The following is a 12,938-nucleotide window of genomic DNA, read 5'->3' as shown; positions in this document are numbered from 1 at the left end:
ACTGGGAGACTGGAGAGGACATGTGCTTCGAATTAAGTTTTATGTATGAAAAGCGAACTGTGGGGAAAGGGTGCAAAAGGGAGTCCCGTTTGAATAAATAGTCCTGCACCACACAGCAGTCTTGAGTCCAGTTTTGGGGGGCAGACGGGCCATCATCCCCTAAGGCCCTTTAACTCTCCCACTGGCGCAGCTTTCGGTACATGAAGAAAGTGGTGGCTGGGTCCCGAGTTCGAGGTTGCAGCTTCAGAGGGGGCAGACCCTCCACTTCCAGGAAGGGGCTCTCCGTGAACAGCTGCTCTGGGTCGTAGAAGGCCAGGAGGTCGGGGCCTGTGCAATCCAGCTCCTAGCAGAGAAGAGACGGGACGGTTGCTTAGGAGGGAAAGTCCTTAATGAAGCACAATGTCATCCAATGCTTTACCAACTGCACTGGCTCCCGGTGGAGTACAGGGTCAGGTTTAAGGTGCTGGCTTTGACCTTTAAAGCCCTATGTGGCCTAGGACCCACGTACCTATGGGACCGCCTGTCCTGGTATGCCCCACGGAGGACCTTGAGGTCCACAAATAACACTGGTGGTCCCAAGCCTCAAGGAGGTTAGATTGGTCTCAACTACGGCCAGGGCCTTTTCAGTAGTGGCCCCGACTTGGTGGAACGCTCTGTCACAAGAGACCAGGGCCCTGCGGGACTTGACATCTTTCCGCAGGGCCTGCAAGACGGAGCTGTTCCGCCTGGCCTTTGGTTTGGACTCGGTTTGACCCCTATGTTTCCCTCCCCTTATAGTTTTGATCTATGGGCTACTATTAAAATGAGGCTGCATTTTAAATTGTATTTTAACCCAGTATTTTAAATTGGGTTTTTTTTCTCCCTCTCTTTTTCCCCTATTACTGTGATTTTATTTTATTGGTGGTGTTAGCCGCCCTGAGCCCGTCTCTGGCCGGGGTATAAATAAAAATTATTATTATTATTAAACTGTGGAACCCCAAGGGACATCTGGTCCAACCCTTGCAATTCAGGAATGCCAACCATTTGCAACCTTAGCTTTGCAAACGTGCTGGCAATCTTATTGCTGCACCGCTAGGAGGATTAGACAAATTCCTGGGAGAAGAGAGCTGACGGTAGTGTCAGAGGGCAGTCAACCTTGTGAACACCGGTTGCAGGAAACCACAAGAGGGGAAGAGTGCTCTCACGCTCGAATCCTGCCTGTGGGTTTTCCAAAAGAGTCATCTGGTTGGCCACTCTTGAGAACAGGGTGCTTGCTGTTAGAAGACATCCGAAGGCAGCCCTGTTTAGGGAAGCTTTTGATGTTTGATGTATTACTGTATTTTAATATTTGGTTGGAAGCCGCCCAGAGTGGCTGGGGAAGCCCAGCCAGATAGGTGGGGTATAAATAATAAATTATGATGATGATGATGATGATGATGATGATGATCTTAAGGGAGCGCTTTCCCGTCCTCCACAGGACATCACTCAGCACATTCACCCCCGTTGCTGGACCTTCAGTTTGGAGAGACGCTCATAACACTGGTGTAAACCCATTGGACCATTGATTGACACCCCACCTATTTCCAAATTTGGGGGGTGGGGTTAAAGTCACCTGTCTCGATGAAAGTATATGATGTGGGACATGATTGAGAATCGTAGACTCAGGGACGGAGAATTATAAAGCGTCAAAATAGTGTCTGGAGGATGGATGGCGGCTAACAGATTGAGGTTGAATCCTGACAAGACAGAAGTACTGTTTTGGGGGGACAGGGGGCGGGCAGGTGTGGAGGACTCCCTGGTCCTGAATGAGGCAACTGTGCCCCTGAAGGACCAGGTGTGCAGCCTGGGAGTCATTTTGGACTCACCGCTGTCCATAGAGGCGCAGGTTAACTCTGTGTCCAGGGCAGCTGTCTACCAGCTCCATCTGGTACGCAGGATGAGACCCTCCCTGCCTGCAGACTGTCTGGCCAGAGTGGTGCATGCTCTGGTTAGCTCCCGCTTGGACTACTGCAACACGCTCTACGTGGGGCTACCTTTGAAGGTGACTCGGAAACTGCAATTAATCTAGACTGGTGACTGGGACCACATAACACCGGTCCTGAGAGACCTCCATTGGCTCCCAGGACGTTTCCGAGCACAATTCAAAGTGTTGGTGCTGACCTTGAAAGCCCTAAACGGCCCCAAAGGCCCAGGATACCTGAAGGAGTGTCTCCACCCCCATCGTTCTGCCCGGACACAGAGATCCAACTCCGAGGGCCTCCTGGCGGTTCCCTGGTTGCGAGAAGTGAGGTTACAGGGAACCTGGCACAGGGCCTTCTCGGTGGTGGCGCCCGCCCTGTGGAACGCCCTCCCACCAGATGTGAAAGAAATAAGCAGCTATCTTCTCTTTAAAAGACATCTGAAGGCAGCCCTGTTCAGGGAAGTTTTTAATATTTAACGCTGTATTGTTTTTAACACTTGATTGGGAGCCGCCCAGAGTGGCTGGGGAAACTCAGCCAGATGGGCGGGGTATAAATAATAAATTATTATTATTATTATTATTATTATTATTATTATTATTATTATTTTATTAGTGTAAAATATGGAAGCAACAAGGAGAGGCAGGACTGAGATGTGGAGATATGCTTCAGAGATCCAGACTGTGGGGAGTTCCAAAAAATTAATAATTATAATTTGGACTAGAAAATTGTCTTTTTTTATTTTAGTTTTTTTTTTTTAATTTTAATTGGAGTATTATGATTGGATATATTAATGGGATGTTTTTTATTGTAGAATCAATAAAAATGATTTAAAAAAAAATAAAGTCACCCATCTCCTCCAGCTCTGGGGAATCCTCAATGCCGCCCCCCCTTCCCTGCTCACCTTCCTGGGTTCAGGACGGGTCCGGACAAGGGCGAGTTTCTCCTGCACGGCTGAGCTGAGCAATTCAACTTCTGGCACTTCCAGGCTGACGAGGCCTTGATAGAGTTGTTGCTCCCGACGGATGTTCATACCTGCGAAAGGTGTGTTGGGAGAAAAGGCCGAGGAGTTTATAAAACAGGGAATTGCGTGGAGAAAATGGATGGAGAGAGAAGTTCTCATGCCTCTCGTCGCACTCAAACCTCGGCCATCCACTGGAGCTGAATGTTCGAAGACTAAGGACAGGTAATAATAAATTTATTATTTGTACCCCGCCCATCTGGCTGGGTTTCGCCAGCCACTCTGGGCGGCTTCCAACAAAGATGAAAAACACATCAAAATGTCACACATTATAAACTTCCCTAAACAGGGCTGCCTTCACATGTCTTCTAAAAGTCGGATAGTTGTTTATTTCCTTGACATCCGAAGGACGGGCGCCACCACCGAGAAGGCCCTCTGCCTGGTTCCCTGTAGCTTTGCTTCTCGCAATGAGGGAACCGTCAGAAGGCCCTCGGTGCTGGACCTCAGTGTCCGGGCTGAACGATTGGGGTGGAGACGCTCCTTCAGGTCTACTGGACCGAGGCTATTTATGCAGCTGGGATTAAGCCGCCTTGCTTCCTCCAGATGTGGAGGCAATCCTGGCCAGCGACCATTGATAACCCTCCTGAGGCAGAGAGTTCCATAGGTTAACCACGCGCTGCCCAAAGAAGGGCTTTCTTTTTACCTCCCAACGCTCATCTCCCGATACTCACCCTCGCCAGCCCGGGCTTCCACAGCGCAGCGAGCAACAAAAGAGCGCTGCACCAGTTGTTCAGCCGCCTGCCGGGCGTTAAAGCCCTGCTCCCGCACGGCGCGCACTTCTGCCACCAGAGCAAGAGTGCTGTGGGGAACGGGGCCGGCCAGCAGGTTGTGGGGCGGACACGATCCCTCTTCTGTCTCCTCCTCCTCCCCTGCCGGACTCAGGGAGGGCTCTCTCGCCAGCGTGATGGTGATGGGAGATTCTCCTGCACTGCTGTGGACCACCTCCACTCTGGGCTTGGGGGGGTTGAGGCTGACCATCCGGACATCGTCCGACCGGGATCCCCGCCTCGCAGGAACGGCAACCTCCGTTCCAGGCTGCGGGGCATCTGAGGGGACCGGCCCGATGTCATCGGATTTGGATCCCAGCCTGAAACGAACCTGGAAATGGACAGTCGAGATGGGGAAGAAGAGGTGAATTGTGAACAACTTGCTAAAATGAGAAACATCTTCCGCAGAAGAAAAGGCTCAGGAGGAAATCCAGGAACAAGTCCCTAAGACCAGGCATGTCCAAAGTCCATTTGGGGCCTAATCTTCCACTGAACTACATCCCTTCCCCTCTGGAGAGGGTGTGGGCAAGTCCTACCTCTGTGCCTTCCTGCATAAAGGTAACGGGACCCCTGACCATTAGGTCCAGTCGCGGCCGACTCTGGGGTTGCGGCGCTCATCTCGCTTTACTGGCCGAGGGAGCCGGTGTACAGCTTCCGGGTCATGTGGCCAGCAGGACTAAGCCGCTTCTGGCGAACCAGAACAGCGCACGGAAACGCCGTTGACCTTCCCACCGGAGTGGTACCTATTTATCTACTTGCACTGGTGTGCTTTTGAACTGCTAGGTTGGCAGGAGCAGGGACCGAGCAACGGGAGCTCACCCCGTTGCGGGGATTCAAACCGCCGACCTTCTAATTGGCAAGCCCTGGGCTCTGTGATTTAACCCACAGCGCCACCCGCGTCCCTACTTCCTGCATAGATTTCCCAATTAATGGGAAATCTGGCGACGGATTTGGTAGTTTCAAACCACCTCCTCTCCACTTTCCTCCTCATGCTCCCAGCTCCCACTCACCTGTCTACGGTGTGCTTTCCCCTGCTGGGGTCGCCGAAGGATCCCGCCCCCCGGCCTCCTCACACAGGCTCGCTCGGGGGTGAGCACCATCTCAGGCTCGGGGACCAAGCCTTGGGGAGTCGGGGGTGGGAGGGGCACGGGTGCAGCGCAAGGGAGGCTGTCTCTGTCGTCGCTGCAGGTGAGAGTGGGGGCAGCAGCCATCATGGGACGAATGCAACCTGTAGATAAGAGAAAAGAGTATTCAAACCAGTGGTTTCCAATTTTTGAGGCCAGGTGGGGCCGACTCTACTGCCCCTTTGTTCGATAAACTCCCCACCCTATAAAAAAACATTATGCAGAACAGCTAAGGGAGAGAAGTAACGCAATGACATTCAAAACACAATTAATCCCACCGGCCCCTAGGGGGCACTGCTGCCCACTCTGGGAGCCACTGATGCAATATGTAAGCAGCAGCAGTGCAAACTTCCAGTCATCCACCAGCAGAGGGCGCTGTTTCCAAACGTCTGCTCTGAGCAGACAGTCATAGCCTGGTGCTCACCACTTGTTTTGCACTAGCTTCTGGGGCTGATGGGAGTTGTAGTCCAAAACATCTGGATTTCACCAGGCTGTCCTAACTAAGCCCTGTTTTTATTGGAGGGAGCCCATCCTCAGCGCATTGCAAACATGCGCTGGATTATGGAGAAAGCGAGAGAGTACCAGGAAGACATCTACTTCTGCTTCATTGACTATGCAAAAGCCTTTGACTGTGTCGACCACAGCAAACTATGGCAAGCTCTTAAAGAAATGGGAGTGCCTGATCACCTCATCTGTCTCCTGAGAAATCTCTATGTGGGACAAGAAGCTACAGTTAGAACTGGATATGGAACAACTGATTGGTTCAAAATTGGGAAAGGAGTACGGCAAGGCTGTATATTGTCTCCCTGCTTATTTAACTTATATGCAGAATTCATCATGCGAAAGGCTGGGCTGGATGAATCCCAAGCCGGAATTAAGATCGCCAGAAGAAATATCAACAACCTCAGATATGCAGATGACACAACCTTGATAGCAGGAAATGAAGAGGAATTAAAGAACCTTTTATTGAGGGTGAAAGAGGAGAGCGCCAAATATGGTCTGAAGCTCAACATCAAAAAAACGAAGATCATGGCCACTGGGCCCATCACCTCCTGGCAAATAGAAGGGGAAGAAATGGAGGCAGTGAGAGATTTTACTTTCTTTGGCTCCATGATCACTGCAGATGGTGACAGCAGCCACGAAATTAAAAGACGCCTGCTTCCTGGGAGAAAAGCAATGACAAACCTAGACAGCATCTTGAAAAGCAGAGACATCACCTTGCCAACAAAGGTCCGTATAGTAAAAGCTCTGGTTTTCCCAGCAGTGATGTATGGAAGTGAGAGCTGGACCATAAAGAAGGCTGATCGAGGAAGAATGGATGCTTTTGAATTCTGGTGCTGGAGGAGACTCTTGAGAGTCCCATGGACTGCAAGAAGATACAACCTCTCCATTCTGAAGGAAATCAGCCCTGAGTGCTCACCGGAAGGACAGATCCTGAAGCTGAGGCTCCAAGACTTTGGCCACCTCATGAGAAGAGAAGACTCCCTGGAAAAGATCCTGATGTTGGGAAAGATGGAGGGCACAAGGAGAAGGGGATGAAGGCAGAGGATGAGATGGTGGGACAGTGTTCTTGAAGCTACCAACATGAGTTTGACCAAACTGCGGGAGGCAGTGGAAGACAGGAGAGCTGGCGTGCTCTGGTCCAGGGGGTCACGAAGAGTCGGACACGACTAAATGACAACAACAACAAATCCTCATGGATAGTTGTGGAATTCACTGCCATAATAAATAATAATAATTTATTATTTCTACCCCGCCCACCTGGCAGCGACTGCTGCTTGTTTAGGGCACCAGAAAAGCAGGGACATGAGAAAAATGGGATTTTATTTTTATGAATTTGATATTGGGACTGCATCCCAGTATTCATCAAGGGAAAAACCAGAACTTCATTAAGACTTCCTAACCCTCCACTCTACACCCATTTTTCTGCTCTCTTTTTATTCCTTATCCCCACCTAAACCGGAGGGGGGTGGGGTGGACGGTGTCCTAACATTAAATCGAAATAATGCGAAGAAATCAGATCCAACCCGGCTTTGCGCGTGACATCCATGCATGCCCGTTTCAGCATACATGTAAGCCTTGGGCCATTTTGGAAAACAGTGTTTAGTTTAGTGTTTTGTTTTGTTTTTATTTTGAATTACATATTGGTAGGGGCAGGGAGCCTCACAGCATAATTTTCCCAGGTGCTTGCAAATGTCTTAGTCCGGCCCTGGGTCGAATCCAGCTGCCACAGGGATCTTTTGATGTTTTACGGGGGGAGTATTTTGCAGGAGGGGACGCGGGTGGCGCTGTGGGTTGAACCACAGAGCCTAGGACTTGCCAATCAGAGGGTTGGCGGTTCGAATCCCCACGACAGGGTGATCTCCCGTTGCTCGGTCCCTGCTCCTGCCCACCTAGCAGTTCGAAAGCACTCCAAAAAGTGCAAGTAGATAAATAGGTACCGCTCCGGCGGGAAGGTAAACGGCGTTTCCGTGCGCTGCTCTGGTTCGCCAGAATGACTTCGTCCTGCTGGCCACATGACCAGCTGTACGCCGGCTCCCTCGGCCAATAAAGCGAGATGAATGTCGCAACCCCAGAGTCGGCCACGACTGGACCTAATGGTCAGGGGTCCCTTTACCTTTTATTTTGCAGGATGTGGGACAAGAAGCTACAGTTAGAACTGGATATGGAACAACTGATTGGTTCAAAATTGGGAAAGGAGTACGACAAGGCTGTATATTGTCTCCCTGCTTATTTAACTTATATGCAGAATTCATCATGCGAAAGTTTAGCGTTTTGTTTTGTTTTTATTTTGAATTACATATTAGGAGGGGGCGGGGAGCCTCACAGCATAAATTTTTGCGGTGCTTGCAAAAGTCTTAGTCCGGCCCTGGGTCGAATCCGGATGCCGCAGGGATCTTTTGATGTTTTAGGGGGGGAGTATTTTGCAGGATCCCAGTTTGCAACCCCCCGCCTTTGCACATTTTCTGCAAAGCCCAAATTGCACATTGCACACCTTCCTCCCCCCACCCCCCAGTTTCCAACCCGGCCCCTTACCCCCTTTTATCTCCAAGCCCCTCCACTTCTCGGCTTCTCCCTCGTCTAAACTCCACTCTTTGCCTCCGGCTGGGAAGAATCTGGGGACGGTTGAAGCGGGCGGTGCAAAAGGAAGCGAGCAGCCTCGTTTTCGGTCCAAGATGGCGCCTGTCCTGAAAACGCCCTATCTAAAGCCATGGAGAGCCATAGAGTCGCGCGGCGCAGCAAGTCCCAGTCCGGCAATTCCCGCGGCGTAACATTCGCGCCCTCTAAGGAAAGGTCGGAGGCTTTGCAAGCGTAACCTCAGAGGGGCGGGGCTGGGGCGTAGCCTCGTTGTGAATCGAAGATGGCGGCCGAGCTGGGAGCGCTCTATCTAGAGAATGAGCGGCGGGAAAGGGAGGGAGGGAGGCAAGGGCGGCCTTCTGGGTTAATTAGGGTGGTGCGGAAGCTGCGCCTGCGCATCAGGTTCTTTCTGAATGCAAGATGGCGGCCCAAAAAGACACTTCTCCGCCGGTTCGAAACCAGCTCTCGGCATAGATACTAATAATAATAAATAACAAATAATTAATAATATTCATAGCTATTATTATAAAAGTAATTATTAATAATAATTGCAGGAGGCTCAGGAAACTGTTCTAGGTGTCCACTTGAATCCACTGCAACTTTTAAGTTCTATGATTCAGTGGTTCTAATAATTTTTTATTATTATTATTATTTTTAATTAAATCTGCAGTAGGTTTATTTTAAAAGCAATCAGGAACCCGACACTTACCACTCCCTACCAAACCAATTCGACTTTAGGCTGCCATATCCAAATCAGAAAGTGGTTTTTTTATTTTAAAAAATGTTGATTTCCTCCCCCCCATCTTTTTCCAGAGGTACCACTGAGGTCAGTGGGAACATGCCCAGCAAGATTTAAAGACACCCCTGCATATATTTGAACCTTGCCGCATATGAACCATTCCTTATTCAAGAACGTTTGTAGTGAGATTTTATATATGTGCCATATATTATATGCAGCGTAATAACTGTAATAAGGCTGTAATAAGAAAAAACAAAGAATAAATCAAAACCGGAATTTGTTTCAAAATGGGAGGTGAAATATACTCAGAGTCGCAAAGTGATTTCATGCTCTTTATTCAGCTCATAGTGGTAAGGAGGAATGAATGAAAGTCCCCTCAAAGAATCTGCTTTATATACATTATTTACACAATGGGCTGCACATGATTGGCTAATTCTGGAATTCTACTGTAAGCCAATCAGGTTGTGGATTCACTTCTATCTGGAGCATGATTGGGTGGTTCCTGCCAACCAATCATACTGCTGCATTGTTCTAGGACCAATCAGACTGCTGCATTCTGAATCCTATTGTTCTAGGACCAATCAGACTGCTGCAGTTTGGATCCTATTCAACTCAGTGCATAACAGGAGGTTTTCAAAGAATATTTGAAAAATAGATATAGTAGTTTAAATTCTGTTTCAGCATTCGAGGAACTTCGGTAATAGTTGCAAGGTAGATATAAGAAATTAGATATATTAAGAAAAAGTTTAATTATGATAAAAGTGTGTATTGGCAATAAGTAATACGAAATCGAAACATGGAATAGACGGGAGGTTGGGTCTTTAGTCTTAAGACCAATATATGTTTTATCGTTTGTTAAGAAAATTATGTGTCTATGCTTATTCCTGTGTGTAATTTGGTATTTGTGTTTTTTCTTTTTTTCTTTTTTGCTGTATCAATAAAAATTTAAAAAGAAAAAAATAAAGAACTGTAATAAGGCTCTCGGTGGAAAACCAGTTGCCTTTTAATCTCCCCGGCCCCGGAAAAACAAAACAAAACAAAACTCAAGAGGGGTTTGTGCTTTTAGCTATGACATGAGGAAATTTATTGCCAATTTATTGCCTGGTACAAGATTCGCCAGCCTGCTGCCCTCCAGGTGCGTTGGACTACAACTCCCATCAGTGCTTTTCAGGGGCTGATGGGAGTTGTAGTCTGACACACCTGGAAGCCCCCCAGATTGGCATTTGAAGGACGAGGAGGTTAAGTCGGTTATGATTCACTGGGCCAAAGATTTTGGGTATAATATACAGCTGAGTGATTGGGTGAAATTATGGAAAGGAGGTTTAAAATTTACTGCATGCAATGCCCTAAAAGAAAATGTGATGAAAATGATTTATAGATCGTATAAAACACCTGTCAAGTTAGTGAAAATGTATAAAATTAGTAATAAATGTTGGAAATGTAAAGAAAAAGAGGGAACATTTTATCACATGTGGTGGGAATGCAAAAAGGTGAAATGCTTCTGGGAAATGATATATAACGAGATGAAAAAAATGTTGAAATATACATTTATAAAGAAACCAGAAGCATTTTTACTAGGCATTGTTGGGAGTGATATAAATAGAAAGGGATGTAAGCTCTTTTTATATGCAATAACAGCCGCAAGAATATTATTGGCCCAAAAATGGAAGCAAGAAGAACTACCGATGATTGAAGAATGGAGGATGAAGTTAATGGACTATGCAGAACTAGATAAACTAACAGGAAGGATTCGAAACTGGCGGGACCAGAAATTCACGGAAGACTGGAGTAAATTTACGGACTATTTGAAAAGTATTTGTGAAGATCAGATGACGTTTGTAGGTTTGCAAGAAGTTTTGTGAGGAGTATTATTGGAAGAATTGCAAAAATGGAGAAGGGGGATGGTTAGTTAAGATATTTAAAGGTAATATAAAGTTAAGAAATGCATAAGAAGTGGTTAAAACGGTGGATCATCAGAGGTGCTGATGTAAGTCCAAAAAGATTGTATAAGTGATAAGTTTTGTGGTACATTTTATAATTTATATGTTAAAATCAATAAAAATTATTATTATTATTTTTAAAAAAGGAAGCTCCCCAGATTGGCCAGGGCCGGGTTAGAAAAAGGTGCCCTTGAAAAATACTACCGTGTCCTCACAAGGGAAGCTTTCTCAAATTTGAACCCACAGAGGGTGATGGACTACAACTCCCATCTTCCACAGGGACTGGGATCTGAAGAACCGCTGGCAGATGCAGCCAATGCCCATTGAGTCAAGGACCCTGGCAAAGCACTGCTTGCGACTGAAGCCTTGGAGTTCCCTCTGCCGGCCAGACTCAGTTTTCAGGCCCCTTCATCTGTGAAATGGGCGCAGCCGCAGGAGGCGGGGAGATCCAGTGAGCGGCGGCGAGCGGCGCTGAGTCTTTGTCCGAAGAGCCTCTGGAAAAAAATCCCTTTTTTTTGCACACGGATAGATCTGCCCTCTCCTCTGTGATAAAGGTTTCCGCTGCAGTTGGTGGCAGAACAATAACTCGCCGCGGATGAATGCCTGGCAGCGGGTGCAGGAATTTCCTGAGCGCTGGGTGGATGGGAACGGGAGAGGTCTGCAGGGGAGATATATAATGGAAGCAGCCAAATAATAGATTTTGCTGACTGTCAGAAATGATAGCGCAGGGCTTCCCCTGTTTTGGCTAGCAGCCGAGATAGAAAACTCTGTTTTTAGTCGAGCGTATGTGTTATGTCTCCTGTCTTAAGGGCCGGACTCCTGGGTCCCCTGCGGAAGGGCGACAGGACTCTCCAGAGCTTGCCAAAAAATCCAGGTAATTCTGTCCCCGAGCTGAAATCCCTGCAGTCTCATCCTAACCATCTTTTCTCAATTTATTCCTATGGGGTTTATTTCCCATAAACGTTCATAGGGTTGAATTCGAGGAAGCGGAGTTCTGGGCCTTTTTCAGAGCAGGAGGAGCAAAGACTAGAATATGCTGGGATATTTCATAGAATCGTAGATTTGCAGAGTTAGACGAGACCCCCAGCGGTCATCTATTCCAACCCCCTGCAATTATTGTTGTTATTTATTAAATTTGCATACCGCCCAAGTTCTCACAGCGTAAAAAATACGAGAGAAAAACGCAGAATACGTAATAAAAACAGGAGCAAAAAGGAAACAAAGCAATAACCCGCCTCCCGGGTAAGAAATGTGATGTGTGGTTCCAGCGATACGAAGCAATAACAAGATTTTCCTGCGACAGATTTGCATAGATTAATTAGCAGACGAGGAAAACCATCAAGCAGAGGGCTGGTTACACCTTCGCTTTTCTTTGTTGGCGTTCCTTCTCCGCACTTGCGGTTTAAATGGCAATGCTTCTTGGGAAGATGGCGTTTCTAATCCAATATTATTATTATTATTATTATTATTATTATTATTATTATTAGGAAAGCTAAATGGTAATGAGAATAAGAACCTGGGCTGCTGGATCCGGTCCAAGGGGCTCCATCTTGTCCAGAGTGGCCGACCAGATGCGCATGACGGGAAATCCTAAAATTGGGACCTGAGTGCGAGAGCAACACTTGTGATTTCCAGTAACTAGTGTTCAAAGGTATACTGATGCTGGAGGTTTGGTTTGATGCTTCTTTATGCTTCATATATTCTGTAAGCCACCCAGAGTGGTTGGGGAAACCCAGCCAGATGGGTGAGAGATAAATAATACAATTATTAATTGTTGTTGTTGTAGTAGTATACAGCAGCTGTGGTGTGTAGCCATCGATAGCCCATAAATTTGTCTTTCTTGGGCTCCATGATCACTGCAGATGGTGACAGCAGCCATGAAATTAAAAGACGCCTGCTTCTTGGGAGAAAAGCAATGACAAACCTAGACAGCATCTTAAAAAGCAACGATCACCTTGCCAACAAAGGTCCGTATAGTTAAAGCCATGGTTTTCCCAGTAGTGATGTATGGAAGTGAGAGCTGGACCACAAAGAAGGCTGATCGCCGAAGAATGGATGCTTTTGAATTCTGGTGCTGGAGGAGACTCTGGAGAGTCCCATGGACTGCAAGAAGATCAAACCTGAAGGAAATCAGCCCTGAGTGCTCACTGGAAGGACAGATCCTGAAGCTGAGGCTCCAAGACTTTGGCCACCTCATGAGAAGAGAAGACTCCCTGGAAAAGACCCTGATGTTGGAAAAGATGGAGGGCGCAAGGAGAAGGGGACGACGGAGGACGAGATGGTGGGACAGTGTTCTCGAAGCTACCAGCATGAGTTTGACCAAACTGCGGGA

At 47.5% G+C, this 12,938-nt stretch overlaps 1 protein-coding gene across 1 annotated transcript; it reads right to left on the bottom strand.

The window, feature by feature from the left end:
- Window positions 1-21: 21 nt before the first annotated feature.
- Window positions 22-8,045, bottom strand: PPP1R35 (protein phosphatase 1 regulatory subunit 35). The gene is made up of 5 exons (XM_080979958.1): window positions 7,886-8,045; window positions 4,736-4,953; window positions 3,630-4,056; window positions 2,842-2,972; window positions 22-343 (listed from the first exon to the last, which is right to left on the bottom strand). The coding sequence occupies exons 2-5, from the start codon at window positions 4,937-4,939 to the stop codon at window positions 170-172; spliced, it is 936 nt and encodes a 311-aa protein (XP_080836084.1). The 5' UTR covers window positions 4,940-4,953; window positions 7,886-8,045; the 3' UTR covers window positions 22-169.
- Between the last annotated feature and the right edge of the window lie 4,893 nt (window positions 8,046-12,938).

This window comes from Podarcis pityusensis (assembly GCF_964106645.2).
Source record: "Podarcis pityusensis genome assembly, chromosome: 13".
Taxonomy (NCBI): Eukaryota; Metazoa; Chordata; class Lepidosauria; order Squamata; family Lacertidae; genus Podarcis; species Podarcis pityusensis.
Note: the sequence above shows the minus strand (reverse complement) of the source record. Positions and strands in the feature narration are given on the sequence as shown.